Raw genomic sequence first — 22,500 nt, forward strand, 5'->3', positions numbered from 1 at the left:
GCCTGGCGCTGGTTGGTCTTCGTGTCACTCACGTCCCGGTCTCACCAGGAGCTGAGCACACAGCACCAGGATGTAGAACCAAGTGGTCCATTCTGCCTTATAGTGAACCTCGAGTCAGTATGATATCGTCCTTGAGTGTTCTTCTTCTTCTTCCTCACAGGAGTTTTAAGTCTCTTATTTCTCTGTAAAAAAGGAAAAAAAGAGCCTCAACGCTGTGTGTAAAAGTAGGATTCATTTTTGTTTCTTTTTTTTGACACACTAGACTCGCTGTCTGTCCTTGAATAATCGTGGTTACTTCTGTAATCTTTTTCTCTCTTCATGATGGAACAGGTCTGTTAGCTGGACAAGAAAAGATATTGTGTTCCCATGTTCCTTTTTTTTTTTTTTTATTCGTGCGTCTATGTTCGAAGAAGGGTTGCTCAGTGCACCCTTACCGAGCCTTCCCACTTCATTTATTAAACAGTGGTATGGTTGGGTCCAGTCACGAAGTCCACACCAAGTGTTCCAGGAAGGCAATCAAATGTCTTCTCATCCCCCTCCCGTGGCAGGGAAAGTCATTGAGTTTTTAAGAGGCTTTTGTTTCCACTCGTATATTGTTGTTGCTGAGTCGCTCCGTCAGGAGTCTCCTGCTTCGCTTTCATGTCTACATTTCGTAAAGAGCAGGTGTTTTGAACACCGTTAACTCTCCTCCAGCAGATAACTTCGTCATAGACCATCAGGTCTTATGTTGTTCGGTTTTTCCATGTACTATTCGACCAGCAGATAACTTCGTCATAGACCATCAGGTCTTATGTTGTCTGGTTTTCCCATGTACCCCCATACATTAATGTCCTTCATCGGATAACCTCCTCATAGACCATCAGGTCTTCTGTTCTCTGGATTTCCCATGTACTCCCATGTATTGCTGTCCTCCAGCAGATAAGTCCCGTCATAGACCACCAGGTCTCCTGTCATCATAGTCCATCAGGTCTTCTGTCATCTACGTCTTCCATGTACTCCCATGCGCGCATCATTTCACTCCGTACAACGAAGGGGATCAGTCTAGCTTCACAAGCACATCCCGTCAGCTGTTCTTACTGACCAAGAAACAACACCCTCTCAGCTGCTCAACACTTTCTCATTGTTGACACCATTTATAAGCTCTCGCACCACCATTACCATATTCGTGTGAGTTATACACGGAATGCCCACGTCCAGTGGATCATTCCTACCAAATACTTTGATTGTTCTCGGACGAGTCTCAAGTTTGTAGAATTAATACTTTCACGAGACATCCACACCCACGGGAGGGGTTTGTCTGGCTGAGGTAAGGCACTGGTGGGGTAACCCTCCTCCTCCTCCTCCTCCTCCTCCTCCTCCTCCTCCTCCTCGACCTCTGAGCCCTGTGGCAGACCTCACTGATAACAAACCTCGGCTTAGGCGGCAACACGAAGCTCTCCACTCGAGCCAGTTCGACGTCTCGACCATTTCATCACTGACTCTCCCTCCCTCTGCTTTGTAGAATACTGGAAAAGATAATCAGAAAGTCCTTGGGTGACTGACGTACGAAGGAGAACGCAGACGGAGGGGGAAAGGAGGTTGATATGTGGCTCCGGAGGAGGAGATTGAGGAGGAGGAGGGGAAAACATCGTAACGATACTTCATACCGCAACATAGACAACATCTAAGAGCTGCTTTAATACCCCCGTGTGTACCGCCAACACCGGGCGTCTCGGGCGGCGTGAGCTGCAGCAGACCATAATTCTCCTAAGTGACCCTGGACTGTGCAGGTGATTAAGGGGCCGGAGCCATTACTCCCCCCGCCCGCCCAGAGCCGGGGGGGCGCCCGGCCATAAACGATGGGCAGCAGACCATAGCCCGCCGGAGCCACTCCGGACCTCAAGTGATGGGCGGTAGACCATGCACCCCACTTGAGCAACCTCGAACCGTGGAATTATGAGTGATAGACCAATTTCGCCGGCCACCGGCCACGCTTATCGGACCCCACAAATCAAGATCTCGGAGCTCACTGGTTCTTACTGATGGTGGGGGGTTGGGGGAGGATCATGCATATGCCGTGATGATACCAGCTATACGAGCGGTTGTGCACGGGAGACGCCCTTAGGGGGAACCTACGTCTGATGAGGTGGTGCAAAGAGGAGGCGTATGTGTGGTAGTGTATGTAATCCCAGCGATGCTGTATGGGTTCGAGTCTGAGGCCCAAAATGGATAAGGAAGAGTTGAGGGTTATCTTAAGCAGAGCATTGTACGCCTTATATGCATTTGTTAGAATGTTAATTCTTCTATGTTTCGAAGGAGATCATGTGGAACACATGTTTCATTTTTAGAATTATCTTAATTAGCAACTGCAGACGTGATTATTGAGGCAGCTCATTTGGGTTCAGTCTATAAGTCCTCTTTTTTTCCGTGTGTGCAATCAATAATCTTTTCGTTACCTGTCTGTCTTTCTTGCTGAAGCGAGGTAACGCCAAGGTACAAAACAACGACCTCATTCGCTCACGTCCACTCTCTATCTGTCATGTACATTACTATGTACCGAAACCACAGCCCACCATCCAAACCCCACAGACGTCAATATACTTCACTCTCTATGATGTAAATACATTTCATAAGTGAACCGAACGTACCGTGCATCCTTAGACGACCTCGACCCGCCTGGCTGACGGGGGTAGACTCTCTAGTGCCCTTGCCTGTCGCACCCCTGCGTCAGGAGGAACTCCACAAGAGGGCCCTACCCTGTGACCCATTTCACGATGGGTTACAAGGGGATCTGGTCCGTGTTAGAGAGCAGTACAGAAGGGAATGTCCTCCATCTCTCCCTCTGGTCTGTGACAGGGAAGCCTGAAGAAAACTCGATGGCCCGAAACCCTACAGAATGGTCCTCGTCCCCATGTCTGAAGACCCACCTGGCGGTGCTCTAGAGCCCTGGGGTTGGTTTGAAGCTCCAGGAAGTCATTTATACTCCTTGCCTGGACGATGTCATGTTGGGAAACCCCACGCGAGAGAGAGAGAGAGAGAGAGAGAGAGAGAGAGAGAGAGAGAGAGAGAGAGAGAGAGAGAGTTCCGTACCTCTGACCCTCGTCAAAACGACATCCAGTTCATTCCACCCTCTGTGGCCTTACTGAGAAGAGTTTACGGGCTAGTTCACGCCACGTAACGCTCGTTAGAAGGAATTCCCAGAAACCTCTATGCCCCATGGCCCGTCTTGCGACTTCAAGGAAAGAACACGCCCTTTGACCGACACCCCCCCCCCCCCCCCCATCATAGAAGGACTTCCAGGAAAAGTCCAGGCTGGTGACCTGGTTCTAGAAAGGGGCTTACGAGGAAGTCCACGCCCGTTACCCAATGTCAGGCGGACTGGCAAGAAAGTCCTTGTTCTTGTGTGTGTGTGTGTCAAGTGCTGGTTGACGTGGCCAGACAAACCTCAGAGCCTCGCCTCTTCAAGTGAGCCTTCAGTTGGCGTGTATGGCGAAGGCTGGGTTGGTGTGGTAAGAGAGCCTTCACCACCACCCACCTCTTGCCTCAGCTGACTCCCCCGCTCCCAACGTTGTCTGAAGTGATTGATACTCTCGACGGCTTGATAAACGGGTAAGACTGATAGGCCAAGGTCGCCGGAGGAGACGCTACGCCAGACAGAAGAAGGGTTTAGGAAGTTGGACGAAGATAGTCAGTCTCTCATACATCTCTTTCCCCATCCATCGTTCCCTTTTCGCTCTTACATACTCAAAGCGTCGCTGTGATACTAGTCTTGCTTATACCCTGCTATGAGTCTTTGGGTGTCGTCTACCACCCCCAACACCTCGATCTGGGCACCCAAGTAGACGTTGTCCGTAAAGTTGTTCGAGGCCGCGAACCGTAGGCACGCGTAGCCTCACACATCCACTGTTGATCACTCGTCCCTGACCCCTTACACGCAGCTGTGATTATCTGTTCATCCAGGCTAGCTAGTGACGTCTCAGCACCACAGGGCTACACATATAAGATTCGGTTTCCCACTGCATTTCTAGTAAGCTCTGTCGAAAGACTTGCACACCTCCCCTCCCCGGGCGTGCCACACCGCTCATCGGAAAATACCAGAAAGCGTTGACAAATTATACCGCGTTGTATCTCCTGTTGAAGGTAGGGACAGAAGGGAAAAAGAACATCACATTATGGCGAAACACTTAAGTAAGTAGATGGCGTCACTGTTACTTCAGAGCCAAACCCCTCTCGGTAACCTCCTCCTCCTCCTCCTCCTTCTCTCTCTCTCTCTCTCTCTCTCTCTCTCTCTCTCTCTCTCTCTCTCTCTCTCTCTCTCTCTCTCTCCCCGGGACGAGATCTTATCCTCTCCATCCACCTTCACGTGGAAGATGCAAGACGCAAACAGTCAATGCGGGTCATCCTGAGCTTCATCCTACACAGGCACTTTGCCCTCACCAGAGTTCAAGATCCCTCCCCCACTCATATCAAGGTTACACATCATTAAATACTCACGCCTCCTCCTCCTCCTCCTTCTCCTCCTCCTCCTCCTCCTCCTTCTCCTCCGCCACTATGACCCTTCGTGAGAGGCAGCTATGAGCGTAGGGTAGGGCCTTCAGGTCTCCAATGAACTTCAGTCTCCGGTCACTTTACTTCAGCGCGATGCTTTTCATCACTCGCTTCACTCACGCCGTTCGTGAAGTTACAGAAGGTTGCGGCCATTTCATTCCCATCGTTCGTGAAGTAACGGAAGGTCCAGTTGCTCCTCTCACACCGTTCGTGAAGGAACAAAAGGCACATTTCACCTCTCACACCGTTCGTGAAGGAATAGTAGGTCCAGCTACTCCTCTCGCGCAGTTCGTAAAGGAACAGAAAGTCTAGCTACTCCTCCCACATCATTCGTGAAGGAACAGTACGTCCAGCTACTCCTCCCACACCGTTCGTAAAGGAACAGTAGGTCCAGCTACTCCTCCCACACCGTTCGTGAAGGAACAGTAGGTCCAGCTCCTCCTCCCACATCATTCGTGAAGGAACAGTAGGTCCAGCTCCTCCTCCCACATCATTCGTGAAGGAGCAGTAGGTCCAGCTCCTCCTTCCACATCGTCCGTGGTGGACCAGGGAATAACAAGCCTCGTGCCTTAACCACCTCTGACTGTCCTCAATACTAGATAAGCGATCTTGACATTTCTCTCATTAGTGAGGAAGAGATTTTCTTTTCTTTTTTTTTTTGTCACCGTTTCCGTCCCTGGCCTTCGGTGAAAAGAAAACGCGCGCAACCTCCACAGAACACGGGACGCGCTACCCCACAGAACACGGGACGTGCTACCCCACAGAACGCGGGGGTTCAGAAAAAAAACAAAATCTGAACCATACATGCCATATCTAGAAGCACATATATACGGTGCATTAGATATCCCTACCCCAGCCAACCAACCAACCAACCAGCCAACCAACCAACCAACCAACCAGCCAACCAACCAACCAGCCAACCAGCCAACCAACCAGCCAACCAACCAACCAACCAACCAACCAACCAACCAACCAACCAACCAGCCAACCAACCAACCAACCAACCAGCCAGCCAACCAACCAACCAACCAGCCAACCAACCAACCAGCCAGCCAGCCAACCAACCAACCATCCCTCGTCTTCAGACGGATCCTAAGCTGTGATTTTCACCACTAAAATCCCTCTCCCCCCCAAAAAAAAAATTATAAATATTCTTACCTTTTGGAGCCATATTGAGAAATAGCAGATAGGGGTTACGTCAAGGAGTCAAGGAGAGCAAGTCTGCAACAGACCACAAGGGTCTTTTGTGACCACTAGGGGCTCCCTCTCTTGGGTTGTCTGGGACAGAAGGAGGAGGAAGAGGAGGAGGAGGAGAAGGAGGAGATGGGGAAACACAGAGCGACATCAAGGGACCATCACCACGGCGGCGCCTCCTGGACGAAGGCTCTCATCGTCGTAATCTTTCCCCCGCTTTGGCACGGGAGTTTGAAACACATCTCGAGACACGCATGACACCCCCACGTCATTGTATTGAAGACACTCATGACACCCCCACGTCATTACACTCAAAGGCACGCATGACACCACGTCGTTATATTTAAGACACGCATGACACCCCCACGTCATCATATTCAAGACATGCATGTCACCCCCACGTCGTTATCTTCAAGACACGCATGACACCCCCCACGTCAGCGTATTCAAGCGCCTCGTAGTGGTACATTCATCACGTCATTCAGTCTGTATGTTTCCCTTGGAAAAAGATTTACACTCTTGGTTGCCTCTCGTGTTCACGCCAAAAACTGGTCGCAATTTGGTTGCTTCATCTTGGGGAGGTGATGCACATGCTGCTGCTGCTCCTCAACTTGTTACCTTCGAAATTACCTTCACTCCTGGACTGGAGCTGTGTTTTATTACACCACTTCTCTCTCTCTCTCTCTCTCTCTCTCTCTCTCTCTCTCTCTCTCTCTCTCTCTCTCTCTCTCTCTCTCTCTCTCTCTCTCTCTCTCTCCTCTCTCTCTCTCTCCCACTTATAACCCTCCTCTCCATCTCCCTCTCCCTGTTCCATCCAACTAATCTCTCTTCCATCCAGTCTGCTTGCTCGACCCAGCCCTCCCTCCCATCTCTCCTCCTCCTCCTCCTGCCCCCAATATTCCTATCACTTCCTCCGCGATGATAGAGTGGCGTGCATGGGTGGCCCCATGAGTGTGTGTGTGCACGGGTGGCCCATACTGCGTGTGGTGTGTGTGTGTGTGTGTGTGTGTGTGTGTGTGTGTGTGGTCGTAGTGTGTATATGTGCACGGGTGACCCGTAGTGTGCGTGTGTATGTATTTGTGTGTATATGGGTGGCCGTAGCGTGTGTGTGTGTGTGTGTGTGTGTGTGTGTGTGTTTGTGTGTGTGTGTGTGTGTGTGTGTGTGTGTGTGTGTGTTTGTGTGTGTGTGTGTGTGTGTGTGTGTGGCCCGCGGTGTATGTGTTATGGGTGGCCCATGGCGTGTGTACATTGGGTGGCCCGTACTACGCGTGTGTGTACATGGGTGACCCGTAGCTTGTGTGTGCACATGGGTAGCCCGTGGTGCGCGTGTGTGTGCATGTGTACATGGGTGGCCCGTAGCTTGTGTGTGTACATGGGTGGCCCGTGGCGTGTTGTGCCTGGACTGACCCCTTTGGGATGGTGCTTGAGGCCTGACCTCTCACGTTAACTACCTAGCCACCCACCCTGACCCCCTCTGGCCAGCACCATATGAGGCTGGCTGACTGGCCGAGCCCTTCCCTTCCCTCCCTCCCTCCCACCAACCAAAAGGCCAACTCTTATCACCAGTGCTTCGCAGTATTGCCATAAATCCCTTGCTTTAATATCACCTGCTGTACCCCGCAGCAAGGGTGCTGGTGGGGCGAGGGTTGGGTGTTCCTCCAGTCCCTCCCTCGCTCTCCCAAATGCGAGGGTGCGACACGACCACCGCCCTCCGTCTGAAACCTTCTCGCGCTTTAACATCAGCCAACATCGCACGGGGAAGCAGCAGAAGCCCCAGTCGAGGTCCTACTCGAATGATATAGGATAGAAATGAGATCGGCATCAAGAAAAAGGATGAAGAAGTGATTATTCTGGGCTCTCAAAGATGAAAAGGTCGCAGGAAGAGGGAAAGACAAAAGGCGGATGAGAATTCCACAGCTTCTCAGTTCGAAGGAGGTATCGTAATGGGAGATCTACGCGTGGCTGGTCCCCGCACTGACCCAGGCCCTTAGTGGCGGGGACACACGCTCACCAGTCACGACACGAGTGGTCGAGATAGTACCTGTAGAACAGAGGAAGGGCGGCAACAGAGGAGGAGGAGGGATGGTTTGAGAGAGAGATGATGACGCCTGTGGAACACCAGTGTTGAGAGGAGAGGAGAGAGACAGAAGAGTTGTCCATTCGACGACTTCCGCAGTGGAATGATCGAAGAGGAAGATATGCATGAGAGAACAGAGAGAGAAGCAGAAAAACCAAAAGAAGAAAGGTTAAAAAAACAAACACTTACAGGAGACTGTAGTAAACACTTCAGAGATCTCGAGGGCCACGATCGAAAAGGAGTCACCAAAATTCCTATAAGAGGAGGACCAGAGGTGAGTCACAAAAGAAAGAAGGTCACTATTAAACTGAACACCAAAGTTTTATTGGTGATCTAAATAATGGAGAGAGCTTCAAATCCTAAGTATTTAAGAACTGAGAGATGAGAGGAGTTTCAGACACTTTAGAAACAGCAGAAGTGAAAACAGCTAGGCGATAGTACAAAGGGTTTGAACAGTCTCATTCCTATGGGATGGGCTGCACTAAGACATGCTTCCAATACAGAGACGTAGTAGGCAAGCAGAGATTGGGGCCAATTCAGAGGCACACTACTGTAGGACTTGGGGCAGTCAAGACCATGTCCATGGTCCTCTTGTTATTAGGAAGGTACTCGGAAGACGTCGTGCAGGGATGAAAATCTTAGGTTCATTGAAAGAAAGTGGCGGGGAAAGAGGACTAGATAGAGAGCCATCTGCAGTAATTTTTTTTTATCAGTAGAAGCGTTAGTTTAAGATTGGCCCTATCAGAAAGGTTGAAGAAGTTTGAATTGCAGAAGTTACTGGAGATGTTCTTGGTTAAGGATCTATAAGAAAAAAAGAAGGTCAGATAGTATGATTTCTTTCTATGAAGGGCAGCTTGACCCTCTCGATAGCAGTTTTGCAGTGGTTCCAAACAGAAATAAAGGCAGAATGATATTCTGAGGGAGGGAAGAGATTCATAGCCCGTTATGATGTCTTCCTGCTGCGAAAGGTAGCGGAGCAAGAGCGATCAAACCATGAGTGAGGGAGGATAAAAATTTAACTGTATGATCGTGGAATTGCTGTACAACTCCGCAATATGATGAGCACAGCTGGAGGGAAATGAAAATCGCCATTCGTCCTACACCTAAGCACCGTGAATCTTCACAGAGCCAGTTCCATAAGCTCTCAGGAACCACTAGTAGCTTCTTCACTAACTTCACTGACTTCACTTGGTGGAGATTATACGACGGTCAGATAGCACATAACAACGCAGGTGTTCGACTCCCGCTGGTGGAGGTATCAACACGTTCTTGTGAGGTGCGGGCGTCGTTGTGCACCGCTTCAGTCCTGAAGGTACTCGTGAGGAGAGAGGTACACCACCAAGAAAGATACGAATAGTCGATAAGAGCGAACGAACGAGTTCTGAGCGAGAGATGTTTCAGATGAGAGATGCCGGAGAGAGAGAGAGAGAGAGAGAGAGAGAGAGAGAGAGAGAGAGAGAGAGAGAGAGAGAGAGAGAGAGAGAGAGAGAGACTCAGATTATGAGCTGTGAGTTCGTATTGTGTGTGTGTGTGTGTGATGGTGGTATGAATGGGGACGTTCGTTCCACCAGACAAGTCAACTCAGTGTGAAAGGCAGAAATTTTTTTTTAAGAATTGGTTATCTCAGCAGGGTAGCCAGTGTTACGATTGGGCAAATATAGGTTCAGGATGTGAAAGTGAACTGAGGTTGTAAGGTCTCGTAATGCACCGGACGTCGGCAGGAAGAAGGAAAAAAGAGATGTAGATATGAGAGATAGACAGATGTGTGGGGTTTCATAGGAGATACATCGGTTGATAAAGACTTGATACACGATATATCGTCCATAAGAGATTGTATGCAATTTCTATAAATCGAAGAGGCCGATTTATGATCGGCATGGATTTGTTTTTAATACATCTACATATCCCCGACATGTTTTCTCTGTATCTACATAATATCGACATGTTATTCACACATTTACATATACTCGATAGATTATCTATACACTCACACATTGCTGAAGGGGTATCTATATAACTACATATTACCGACGTGTTACTTATGAACTTACATATTACTTTGAGTGACGGGTCATTGTGTCTGCCCCCCCGTGTTATTAACAACCTCATCATTACACTTGTGACCTCACGCATGGCTATGCCAACCACCGCCTTCAAAGTCTACACTGGGCGTTCTCTTTCCCCTCCCATATCCCGTGGTTTTTAACCCCCCAACACGCCACCCGCCACCCCACCCAACTCCCCTGATCACGACGGAACGATAGTCTGGGCCTCTGACCTGACATTTCAGGTCAAAAGGTCAGGCGATCGTACCCAAAGCTCATGTCGTTGTGATGCGTCAGGTCAAAGGATATGGAGGCCCATCCACACACACACCCCACCCCTAAGGATTCTGAAACAGTAGAAAAATCAGGTTATGTTTGGATATCATCTTTCCCTTGTTGATAAAAAGTATGGTTACAGATAATAGGCATTGTTATAGTATCCCTCACGCCTCGAATTGGTTGTGAGGCTTCACGTTTTACAGCATCTTCATGCTATTCCTCCTAGTATTTTACAACTTTACAGCTAGAAGAACAACCTTTTTATTTTGTTTAGGTTGTGGCCGGGAGGTTGTTAGGTGTACAGATCTCTCTCTCTCGCCTCGATTTGGTTGTAAGGGGTTACATTTACATCATCTGGAGGGTATTCATCCTAGTATTCTACAACTTTACAGCTAAAAGAACAACCTTTTATGTAACAAGTAATGGCCTTGAGATGTTGGAAGTGTATATACAGGTATCTCTCTCGCCTCGATCTGCTTGTCAGGCGTTAAATGTACATCACCTGAAGACTATCCATTCTAACCTTCTACAACTTTATAGCTGAGCAAAACAACTTTGATGTCACAGGTTGTGGCCTTGATTTGCGTGTAAGGTGTCGTCACATTACCAGGTTATGGCCTTGATTTGGTCGTCACATTTACATTTTTTTTTCCCCCTGTTACAGGTTGTGGTCGGGATGTGGTAGAAGTGGGTCCTGATCGACCAGCCTGGCTCATCTCGCCGGGCTACCAGGTGTCAGGCATTACCAATAGTTCTCAGAACATCTGCAAGTGGACGGTCAAGGTTAGTCTAGCTGAGTGGCTTATTGTATTACCTTCTCCTGCGTCCGGGTACTGAATGTATACATATATATACATATATATATACATATATATACATATATATATACATACTGGGGATAAGGGAGAAAGACTACTACTGCCCCACGTATTTGCTTGAGTGTCGTAGAAGGCGACTAAGAAGGGGAGGTTGAGGGTGGCTGGAAAGCCTCCCTGCCTGTATTACGTTCCAAAAGAAGGAACAGAAGAAGGAGCCAAGTGAGGATTTTTGCCTCTCAAGGCTCTTGTCATCTGTTCTTGACGTTACCTCGCAAACGCGGGAAATGGCGAGCATGTATGAAAGAAAGAAAGAAGAAAAAGAAAAAGAATATATTTATATATATATATATATATATATATATATATATATATATATATATATATATATATATATATATATATATATATCATTCCTGCAGTTTTTATAGTTATGTTTTTCTTATGTCCCTCTCTATAAACATGGAAGCATAATGTTTTTTCTGATGTTCCTTCTCTCTTATCATTTTCTTTCCTCTTTCTCCAAACTTCGTCAACCACGCGTGGATCTTAAACCAAGGCTTGAGTCAGGGTCCTGTACGCTCTTACGCTATGGTATCTGTTTCATTTTGTTACGTTCGTAGTCTTTTTCCTTAGGCCTTTGATCAACTTCCAAGAGGTCAGAGGTCCTTATGTGTGTCTTTGTGTGTGTGTGTGTGTGTGTGTGTGTGTGTGTGTGTGTGTGTTAAGGAAACTCAGGCTTGTGTAAGAGAGTAAAACAAATTTCTTTGGACTATCTTTGTCGTGGATGCAACACAAGATCTTCAAAAGAAGCCAAAAGGAATCAGGTATCGTTCTCCGTGCCTCTCAAACCTACGGTAAAAAGCGAGAATAAAACAGACTCGCGTCGTAACGAGAGGAACCACGTTACTTGATCCTCCTTAAGTGCTCAATCAAGTGGGTTTATGGCACATCACAGGTGACAAGGGGGATCGTCTCTGTGCCAAATCTCAGGTATATCATGAGGGATGTACGAGCTGTAGCGCCGAGATATGAGACTGATACAGTGCCAAATGCCAGATGAATTCAGGCTAGAGAAACTAGATAGTGAGAGACAGATATATATGTATATATATATATATATATATATATATATATATATATATATATATATATATATATATATATATATATATATATTTCTTTCTTTTTCTTTCAAACTATTCGCCATTTCCCGCATTAGCGAGGTAGCGTTAAGAACAGAGGACTGGGCCTTTGAGGGAATACCCTCACCTGGCCCAATTCTCTGTTCCTTCTTTTGAAAAAAAAAAAACGAGAGGGGAGGATTTCCAGCCCCCCGCTCCCTCCCCTTTTAGTCGCCTTCTACGACACGCAGGGAATACGTGGGAAGTATTCTTAATCCCCTATCCCCTATCGCTTACTATATATACATATATATATATATATATATATATATATATATATATATATATATATATATATATATATATATATATATATATAGTAAGCGACACGTCACGAGCAGAAACATGCCTTACTCGTGGCCATCTCGAGTGAAGAGATGAATAGAGGATTGTGCCTCTAAGACCACTCATGAGCGTCACCAAGATAGCGTCTAAGATCAATCAGCTTTTTCGTATAGGTAGGTTTAGTGCATTGTCGAAGGAGAGAAAGGATGTACAGGGGATGAAGTACAGCTCCTCGAGTTATAGGATGAGGTGAAAGACGAAAGAAGGTATCATAACGGTCAGTCTTCGTATGGCTGATCTCTTCACTGAAACTGTGGGAAGCAGCAGGAATTAATGTGCCGCAAGTCCAGGCCTTAATGGCTGGGACAGACGTAGGCAGATCGTAAGAGCAGCGGTCGAAATGATAACACGTAGAGGAGACAAAGGTCATGGAGCGTGCAGAAAAAGGATGGTTGAAGAGAGGTGAGAGGAAGAGAGAATCATAAGACAGAAGGCATTTGATTCCACTCTGATGATACAAGAGCAGTACTCCCTTCTTGGGCGAGTACGACCTCCGTGGATATGAAGTAGCTGCTTACAGATGATGAAATGTTGATCATATAGGGTCTCCAGGACCTGGTAGAGGCTGTAGTTATGTCCAGTATGTTTTTATGATTCCGAGGTTGATTTGTAGTACTTTGATATTGAATAGTAAGAGACGAGCGATAATTAGATAGATATGTGGGTAAAGATTGTGATTTCTCACGACTGATTTTAATTAGGTTGATGCTTCTCCATTTTGAGATGCTTCACGGGATCGAAGTGAGAGAATGCTTGTGTTCAGTGCGAGAAAAAGAACAATATTGGAGTTAGGAAGAAGTTTAGAGTGAGTTGAAGTATATACAGTGCTTGAGGAAAGGTCATTCATGAAGAAAAGGAAGAAGGGAAGCTACAGAACAGAACCCTGAGGAACCCTGGGATAAGGACGATGATGGAGATAGAAAAGACTGTTCAAAAGAAAGGGGTGAGAAAGATTGGAAACAAATCAGGCTGAGAAGTGAGCTGGGTTTGAACGGAAGAGGTGAACGCAAAAGTAGCAATGCGGGAGAAACGGCCAGTTTGGAAAACACTCCGTCAGTCTGTTGAAGGTCTCGTCTCTGATGGAGGCACGTCGTGTGCGATGTTCTCCTGTGTTTTTTAGGATGGTCATCTCCACCAAGCAGAGCTTGTATTGCGAAGAAGACGCTCGGTGTCTCGAATATACTTGAGGATAATGTTTTTGTTGAAATTACCCATCTCTAGGTCTTCTTAGAAGCCTACCCTCACGTTGGCTTTGTTTGACGTGCTACTTGGGTGCGCCTCGTTGGAGATGGAGACGTCTAGAGAGGAGGATGAGGAGGGTGATGGTGCTCGTGGTTGGTAGTGGCGGCTCTCATATACTTAATGTTATTAAGGAGTTTACAGTAAAGCTCCTTCTGGAGGTGAAGTCACAAATGAAGTCACACGATACACTGGGAGCTCTGGCGGAGTTTCTAGTTCTGATGAAGGTTGTTTCTGCCATGACGAAAGTCGTAGTTTTTTTCCTCGTCTTGCAGATCACGAGTCTGGGTTGGTCGTTGGGTTTGTTGTGCGCTCTCGGTGTTGCTGTTGCTGGGGAGTCTCTTCTCCCCTCGTCTGCTTCGATAGCTGAAGACGTCTGGTTCTGGCAGTGGATCTTGTCGTTTCCATGGATCCTCTTGTAGTAACATAGTTTTTTTTTTTGTTGATGTTTCTTTCAAGAGGCGAATTTCTTTTTTTTTTTCTGCCTGTGTTTGAACCCAGTGTTGGTGACGGCCTGCGTTTGGCGTTGGGTTTCGTTGAGAAATAAGTCCCAGTTGGAGGATGTCATATATATACTCGATGGAAGATGATATTGATGATGCTAGGATTGGTGCCTCTAAGACTACTCATGAGCGTCACCAAGGTAGCGTCTAAGATCAATAAGCTTTTTCGTATAGGTGGGTTTAGTGCATTGTCGAAGACCTTCGCTGCAAGCTGCCTACAGACACTCAAAAGACAATAAGGACTCTAGAAAAACATCCACAAACAAGAGATAGAAATAACGACTTCGAAATTGTTTTAACGAAACATGTTTAAAAGAACTTCACCCTATCTGTACAAACATTTGTCCAAACCTCTCAGAAGAATTGACCATCTACCAGAGGAGGATGTTGTTGATTACGTACGAGATCAAGAAGAAAAAAAAAAGCGAAGATGAACCTCTGGACTTAAAAAGCAGAAAACACATCACCTTGAATCCCCAACTCGACGCAGAAATCCGTGCCCTCGACCTTCCTAGCTGAGATATACGGTCGACAGAAACACATCTTGAAGACTTTTAAACATTTCCCAGAAAGCCAGAGCATCAAGGAAATAATGAAAAAAAAAAAAGATATTTAAACAAACTCCACAAGAGCAAAATTACCAGAGACATTCCATTGCGCCACGGGACAACACGAACTCCTCAAGCCACGACCTGAGCTGTCATACTCAACTCGAACTGAACAAGATAAAGAAGAAGACCCACCGAATTCGAGTTATTACACCAGTCACTGAGGGAGTTAGCCCATGACAACATTATAACTGTCTCCAGTGACTTAGAGGAGCAGCTGCGTTCACACAGACAACACAGTTAACCAGCAAACGGCAAGAGCCTGACCCCTGAACTTCAACAAGCCGCCAAAGAACTAAACCTCAATAAAGATAATATCATCCACTGAGCAGATAAATCCAGCATTTATGTCATCTTAAAGCAAACAGGACACAAAAAGGAACTCGATTCCATCCTTAGTGACTGCAGTAAAATAGAGACGGGAAAAAAAAAATGGATTAACATATGTAAATCACTCGCGACCACTGAAGAAGGGCAGAGAATTGGTGTAAATGAGTTCACATTGATACCCAGTGTAGGTCAGGGTAATGAACACCTGAGCGTCATTACCGGACACCACACTCCAGGCTGCTTCATGCAGTAAATGCGAAGCCCAACTGTTCCTCTTCGTCGCATCGTAACGCACCCTACACCAGCCCGAGCGTCGTAAAGGGATAACACAGCAGATGACGACTCTCTGCGTATCCACACGACCCTGATGGTGCTCTCGACATCGTCAGGATCAGGAAGCCTTATCGTTCGTGCCTCCCCCTCTACTGAGCCAACTATTAAACTTATCTGTGCCACTGCGTCTAAAGTCACCCCAGATCTACAAGCACCCAGCATTCCGCTGTACCAACACGAAGAACGTCATTGATCGATCGCCTGTTCCTCCACCATGAAGGTGTAGCGATGGGTTGCCCATTAGACCAGCTCTTGCCACATGGTAGACAATGTGCTTCCAAGATCCTTTCCCTCCGACCAGCGACACCTACACTGTGGTCAGTGACGAAGACCATCCTATCCGCCTCACGGAGGTTGTGAAGACTCACTTGGTTGAAGAGTTCTCCTAGAAACTGAGCTATAACAACGGCATTCCTGTCTCAGACAGACTCGTTGACGGCATTTCCCGTCACTACACTAGTTCTTCCGTCTACCATAGCTTTACTGGTCTTGGACGCCGCTGCCTCGATGATGTTAGTGTATGTTTTCAGAACGACAAGACTGCCATCAAAGCCAAGATATGCCTCAACATACACTCCTGTATCCTGGGCAATGCTCCTCGTTTTCTTTATTACTGTTATACATCTTCGTCTCTTCCTAGCGCTACCTCGCTAACGCGGGAAACGTCGACAAAGCATAAAAGAAAATGAAAAACATCTTAACCTAAATTCAGGATTAGATTCTTGCCTTCATGCACAACCCTTTCACCTACAGTTACGTTCTGTTCTCTGCAGTCGAACTAAAGTTCAGAGTTCTCTATCTCTTGTGTTTAGCAACACTCGTGCCATCTGGTTGTTAGAGCTTCAAGCCTATCAACTGCCAGGGTTGTTAAGGCAACAGAACATAATCCACGTCCACATTATCTGCGCCGCCTTAGTCACAAACACAGTTCGTAAGTTATTCTCTTCGAATTATCTTTATGCCTTCTAACTTTTACCACGCTAATCTGTGAGTTTCTGATATCTTCCACTGTCACAAACAGCCTCGAAAGGACCCAGTGGCGTCTGCTGGTGTTTGAATTCCTTTTTGTATTCCTTTGTATCCACAAACAGAAACACCATCAACACCTTCAGGTGGTAAGAATCATCAACACCTTCTTTGGGTGTTAAGAATCATTCTAAGATCATATACACTCTCGCTATGTGTAATGGCCCACGAAGCCTAATTACTGTACCCTAAACTGATTCATATATATATATATATATTTGGTAAACATGTGATTGGACAATCACATGTTTACCAAATGGCGTCCTAGCTTCGTCTCTTCGATGTATATCAACTGACTGTTATATTTCTCTCTTGTGTCTCCCCTGATGATGTGATTATTACACGAAAGTGCACTTGGGAACTTTTCGTGTTTCATTTTCCCCGTGGACTCATACGAATATCTTGATCACGCGCAAAATTGTGATCCTTTCCAATATATATATATATATATATATATATATATATATATATATATATATATATATATATATATATATATATATATATGTATATATATATATACCAGGTCTCCCTCTCATCCTGTAACAGAATACAGGCAGGCCCCCCAAGCATGCACTTCTGTATCGTCCGCTCTAAATGTTAATCTTTTTCGGTCGACAGTCATTGCCTTCATTCACACAGAGAGTCTAATCCTCTTGTACTTTTAATCAGCCAGAGCCATCAGTCTCTGCCATATGCTATGGCAAGAGCAGCCCTCCAGAGCCTGCAGGCCATCTTCTCTCTCTCTCTCTCTCTCTCTCTCTCTCTCTCTCTCTCTCTCTCTCTCTCTCTCTCTCTCTCTCTCTCTCTCTCTCTCCCCCACACTAACACACATACACACACACGTAACTTTCACTCTAAACGTTCACTTTCCCTTTCTCCCTACGTTTCCTCTCTCTCTCTCTCTCTCTCTCTCTCTCTCTCTCTCTCTCTCTCTCTCTCTCTCTCTCTCTCTCTCTCTCTCTGTTCCACTTTCCCCTCTCACCCTGCATCACCAGCCACACTTCTCCCCCGTCCATAAGAGGCGAGCCTCACCTCACCTCACCCCCCCCCCCCATCATCCACCACCACATCACGACCGCATTTAATCAGTCCAGCGAGAGGACCTCTTCTCTCTCTCTCTCTCTCTCTCTCTCTCTCTCTCTCTCTCTCTCTCTCTCTCTCTCTCTCTCTCTCTATCTATCTATCTATCTATCTATCTATCTATCTTTTAATCTCTCTCTCTCTATATATATATCTCTCTCAACACCGAAACTACCCTTAAACCACAACGGGGAGAGATGTACGTAGGTGTTGCGTAGGTCAGAGGGAGTGAGAGAGAGTTAGGGTGAGGGAGGTGTGTGTGTGTGTGTGTGTGTGTGTGTGTGTGTGTGTGTGTGTGGTGACCCAAAGCACCGCTCCATCAGTCTGCTTATAACCCCCCCCCCCTTCCCCCTTCTCCCTCGAACCATGGATGACGTCAACAGGTTCAGCCTCAGCGATAGGTGGAGGAGGTCAATTGTCTATTCTTTTTGTCCTGCAGATCTTTTCTTTCTCGTCCCCCCCCCCCCCCTCCTTTTCCCCCCCCAAAGGTCAAAGGGCAAGAGATTAGTGTCACAGGATTAATTGAGTTGGGACGAGTGCTGGAAGTGTGTACGTGTTTGAAGCAGTCGACTTATCATCAGTATATATATATATATATATATATATATATATATATATATATATATATATATATATATGTATATATATATATTGGAAAGGATCACAATTTTGTGCGTGATTAAGATATTCCTATGAGTCCACGGGGAAAATGAAACACGATTTCTCTCTTGTGTCTCCCCTGATGATGTGATTATTACACGAAAGTGCACTTGGGAACTTATCGTGCTTCATTTTCCCCGTGAACTCATAGGAATATATATATCACTTAATATCCTTTAGCAGGCAGGACTCGAACCCAGGAACTTTGTATGGTAAACGGGAACGATACATGATATACATGTTTCCTTCTCGCCTCATTCATGTATCATTGGTCGTCCCCTTCCCCCCCCCCCCCCCCCCCCAACACCAACATCTCTGTGCCAGTCAGCATGATCAAGAATTGTACGTATAACTAAACTGCAAGACCAGCAACTCGGAGGAGCAAGATATGTTATTCTAATCACTGTATCACAAGTTATCTTAATTCACTCGTAAAAAAAAGAATGAGATCTGGTTAGAGTTGTAGTGAAACATGAAATCCTCTTGGATGAACGACTCGTCTGTGCATAATGGACGTTATGTGTGTTCTTGCCTCTCCTTCGTATCCTTTTTTGCGTTCTTCATAATCCTTGGTTATTATTGTCTTCTGTTCTCTATCCTCTGGTGAATCCAAGAACTCCTTTCCTTATGTTTCCACCATCATCCCTTCTATATATCTGACACTGTTTCCTTTTCTTCATATGTCACCCATTCTCTCTCTTTGTATTTTCTCACTTTTCGCATCTCTCTCTCTCTCTCTCTCTCTCTCTCTCTCTCTCTCTCTCTCTCTCTCTCTCTCTCTCTCTCTCTCTCTCTCTCTCTCTCTCTCCCCTCCTCCTCACCTCCGTCTACGTGCACACACCCCCATGATAGCCTTCCCCCTTCCACCAGTGAAGGCGAATCATAGCTTTAGCTTCATCCCTTTCCCTCAGCTAATGCAAGGACGATTCGTCTCGTTTTAGCTGCAGCCTCACTCACCTTCTCTTGGCCCCACCACCACACGTAGATCGCCCGGATGATCTGTGTGACTGCTGGCTGGACCCACGGTGTATAGCGAAGGTGTACGTTTATGATCTATCTAAAAGACATTATTGATTTGTATCTCTTTTCATCCGACCACAAACAGCTTTAAGAAGGACCTTTTATGGTTATTTTGCCGACAGCCTCCTGGGTTTTTCTTTTCTGGGTTGCCGACAGCCTTCTAGTAGGTACTGAAGACTTTCCCTTTAGGTTTATCTCCTCTGAAGCCGTTCGGCAGATGTCCGTCTTGCCAGACATTTCAGGATAGGGAGAGGCCAGACTTCAACAGTATTCTCAATATTGTTCTGAATATTTGTTGAACAGTATTCTGAATATTTTGTTTTACTAGATATTCTTTCCTCTATCAACTTTACGAGTGGTACGATCCACTTTAAGGTAGATAAGCTGGCGGTGAGGTCCCATTAACTTATATTTAAGTTTGGTCACCGGTCTGTGTATTACAGCTTATCTGATCAAGTCATACTAAAGCTTGATATCGTTAGCCAATCAGCTTACTTGACTGGGATGATAGCCGCATGATGTTTACATCCGTTGCTGTGTACGTAACTACTTCCTATATAATATGGTAGTTGATATTCAGTTCATATATCATGGCCAATACAAACAACAGAAACAGATTTGATATCTCATTTTCTCAAGGATCGTACCATTGTGCTCAAGGGTCGTACCATTGTGCTCAAGGGTGGTATCGTTGTGCTCAAGGGTCGTACCGTCGTGCTCAAGGGTCGTACCACTGTGCTGAAGGGTCGTACCACTGTGCTCAAGGGCCGTACCGTCGTGCTCAAGGTTCGTACCGTCGTGCTCAAGGATCGTACCGTCATGCTCAAGGATCGGACCGTCATGCTCAAGGATCGTACCATCTTCCTCAAGGATCGTACCGTCGTGCTTAAGGATCGTACCGTCGTGCTCAAGGATCGTACCGTCGTGCTCAAGGATCGTACCGTCATGCTCAAGGATCGTACCGTCGTGCTTAAGGATCGTACCGTCGTGCTCAAGGATCGTACCATCTTCCTCAAGGATCGTACCGTCGTGCTCAAGGATCGTACCGTCGTGCTCAAGGATCGTACCGTCGCGCTAAAGCATCGTACCATCGTACTCATGATCGTACTATCGTACTCATGATCGTGCCATCGTGATCAATGATCGTACCGTCGTGATCAATGATCGTATCGTCATGATCAGTGATCGTACCGTCATGATCAATGATCGTACCGTCATGATCAATGATCGTACCGTCGTGATCAATGATCGTACCGTCGTGATCAATGATCGTACCGTCGTGATCAATGATCGTACCGTCATGATCAGTGATCGTACCGTCGTGATCAATGATCGTACCATCGTGATCAATGATCGTACCATCGTGATCAATGATCGTACCGTCGTGATCAATGATCGTACCGTCTGATCATGATCGTACATCTACATGTCGTACTCGATCAGTGATCGTACCGTCGTGTCAATGATCGTACCGTCGTGTAATCAATGATCGTACCATCAGTACAGTGTATCGTACCTTTCATGATCATGATCGTGCCATCGTGAATCAATGATCGTACCGTCGTGATCAGTGATCGTACCGTCATGATCAGTGATCGTACCGTCGTGATCAGTGATCGTACCGTCGTGATCAGTGATCGTACCGTCGTGATCAGTGATCGTACCGTCATGATCAGTGATCGTACCGTCATGATCAGTGATCGTACCGTCGTGATCAATGATCGTACCGTCATGATCAGTGATCGTACCGTCATGATCAGTGATCGTACCGTCATGATCAGTGATCGTACCGTCGTGATCAACTCAATATCACTCTCTTCATCCTGGATCTTGCTCCTTCATACTTACTGATAACCACACATTTTGTATTGCTCCTTTCTCGTCCCTCTCCCATCTCGCTGGTCAATCAGTCTCGCACTGGATACATCAATCAACACAGCGAGCGCCTCCTCCCATCACTCAGCGACCTGGTCATCATTATTCTCCTCGTTCAAACCCACCGCACACGTTTTCCTTCCTCTGAATCACAGATATTAATTCCTTGTCAAGAGTTTTACTTACGTAGCCTCGTCGCTACGACTTCACAGTGGCAGCCACTTGCCAAGCTTGATCCTATGGCCGGATTTTTCTTGAAGGATGTCATTTTTTTTTTTCCCCCATTCGTCACGACGCGAGTCGAGGATGGTATATATGATGGCCTCCCTGGGCGTGTTGCGGGACACGTGTGTGTGTGTGTGTGTGTGTGTGTCCTCCCTCACACCCTGCTGGTCGGCCACGCCACCTTCTGTAAGGAGGGCGTCAGCGCTTCCTAGTCACAAGCATCAGTCGCCCGGGGTCCACCGCCTCCTTAAACCCTCCCTCTTAGTCCACACTTCCGCTTGCCTTACTCACCATTTGCCTTACTCCCTCCTCCCCACCCGGCCCCCGAGCCTACCTGTCTTACCTACATCTTGCCTTTCCCCCGTCTTGCTCACTCTGTCTAACCACCTTCATCTCCTCGCTTCCTGTTGTCTACCACCTCAGCACCTCTCTTACTGTTGTCTGCTATCTTCAGCACTTCCCTTACTGTTGTCTGCTATCTTTAGCACTTCCCTTACTGTTGTCTGCTATCTTCAGCACTTCCCTTACTGTTGTCTACCACCTCAGCACCTCCCTTACTGTTGTCTGCTATCTTCAGCACTTCCCTTACTGTTGTCTACCACCTCAGCACCTCCCTTACTGTTGTCTGCTATCCTCAGCACTTCCCTTACTATTGTCTACTACCTCAGCACTTCCCTTACTGTTGTCTGCCATCTCAGCACCTCCCTTACTGTTGTCTACTACCTCAGCACTTCCCTTACTATTGTCTACTACCTCAGCACTTCCCTTACTGTTGTCTGCCATCTCAGCACCTCCCTTACTGTTGTCTACCATCTCAGCACCTCCCTTACTGTTGTCTACCATCTCAGTACCTCCCTTACTGTCGTCCACCATATCCAGCACCTCCCTTACCATAAGGAAGATAAGATATCATCATTACGCCATTAGTTTAGTAACATTATACCGTCTGCCTTCGCCTCCTTTAGGTGTGACAGGTTTGAGCCCAGTTTGGAAGGTGATCAGCTGCTGATGTCATCACAAATATGTCCTGGACTGTCAGGAACCAGCGTGAAATCTGACATCACTAACTGGAACTGTCGTGCGTTCCAGCCTGTGAAATGTTTGAACATCTTATTTGTAGACGAGTGAACAC

General features: G+C 46.7%; 1 protein-coding gene across 2 annotated transcripts in view; it reads left to right on the forward strand.

Annotated features, from left to right (window-relative positions):
• Positions 1-22,500, forward strand: part of LOC139755100 (uncharacterized) — a 485,699-nt gene that overhangs the window by 378,819 nt on the left and 84,380 nt on the right. For both annotated transcript variants that reach the window (XM_071673222.1, XM_071673220.1), the window contains one exon: positions 10,787-10,905. In XM_071673222.1, the coding sequence (XP_071529323.1) occupies positions 10,787-10,905 (119 nt within the window). The remainder of the gene's footprint in view (positions 1-10,786; positions 10,906-22,500) is intronic.

This window comes from Panulirus ornatus, chromosome 18, assembly GCF_036320965.1.
Source record: "Panulirus ornatus isolate Po-2019 chromosome 18, ASM3632096v1, whole genome shotgun sequence".
NCBI lineage: Eukaryota > Metazoa > Arthropoda > Malacostraca > Decapoda > Palinuridae > Panulirus > Panulirus ornatus.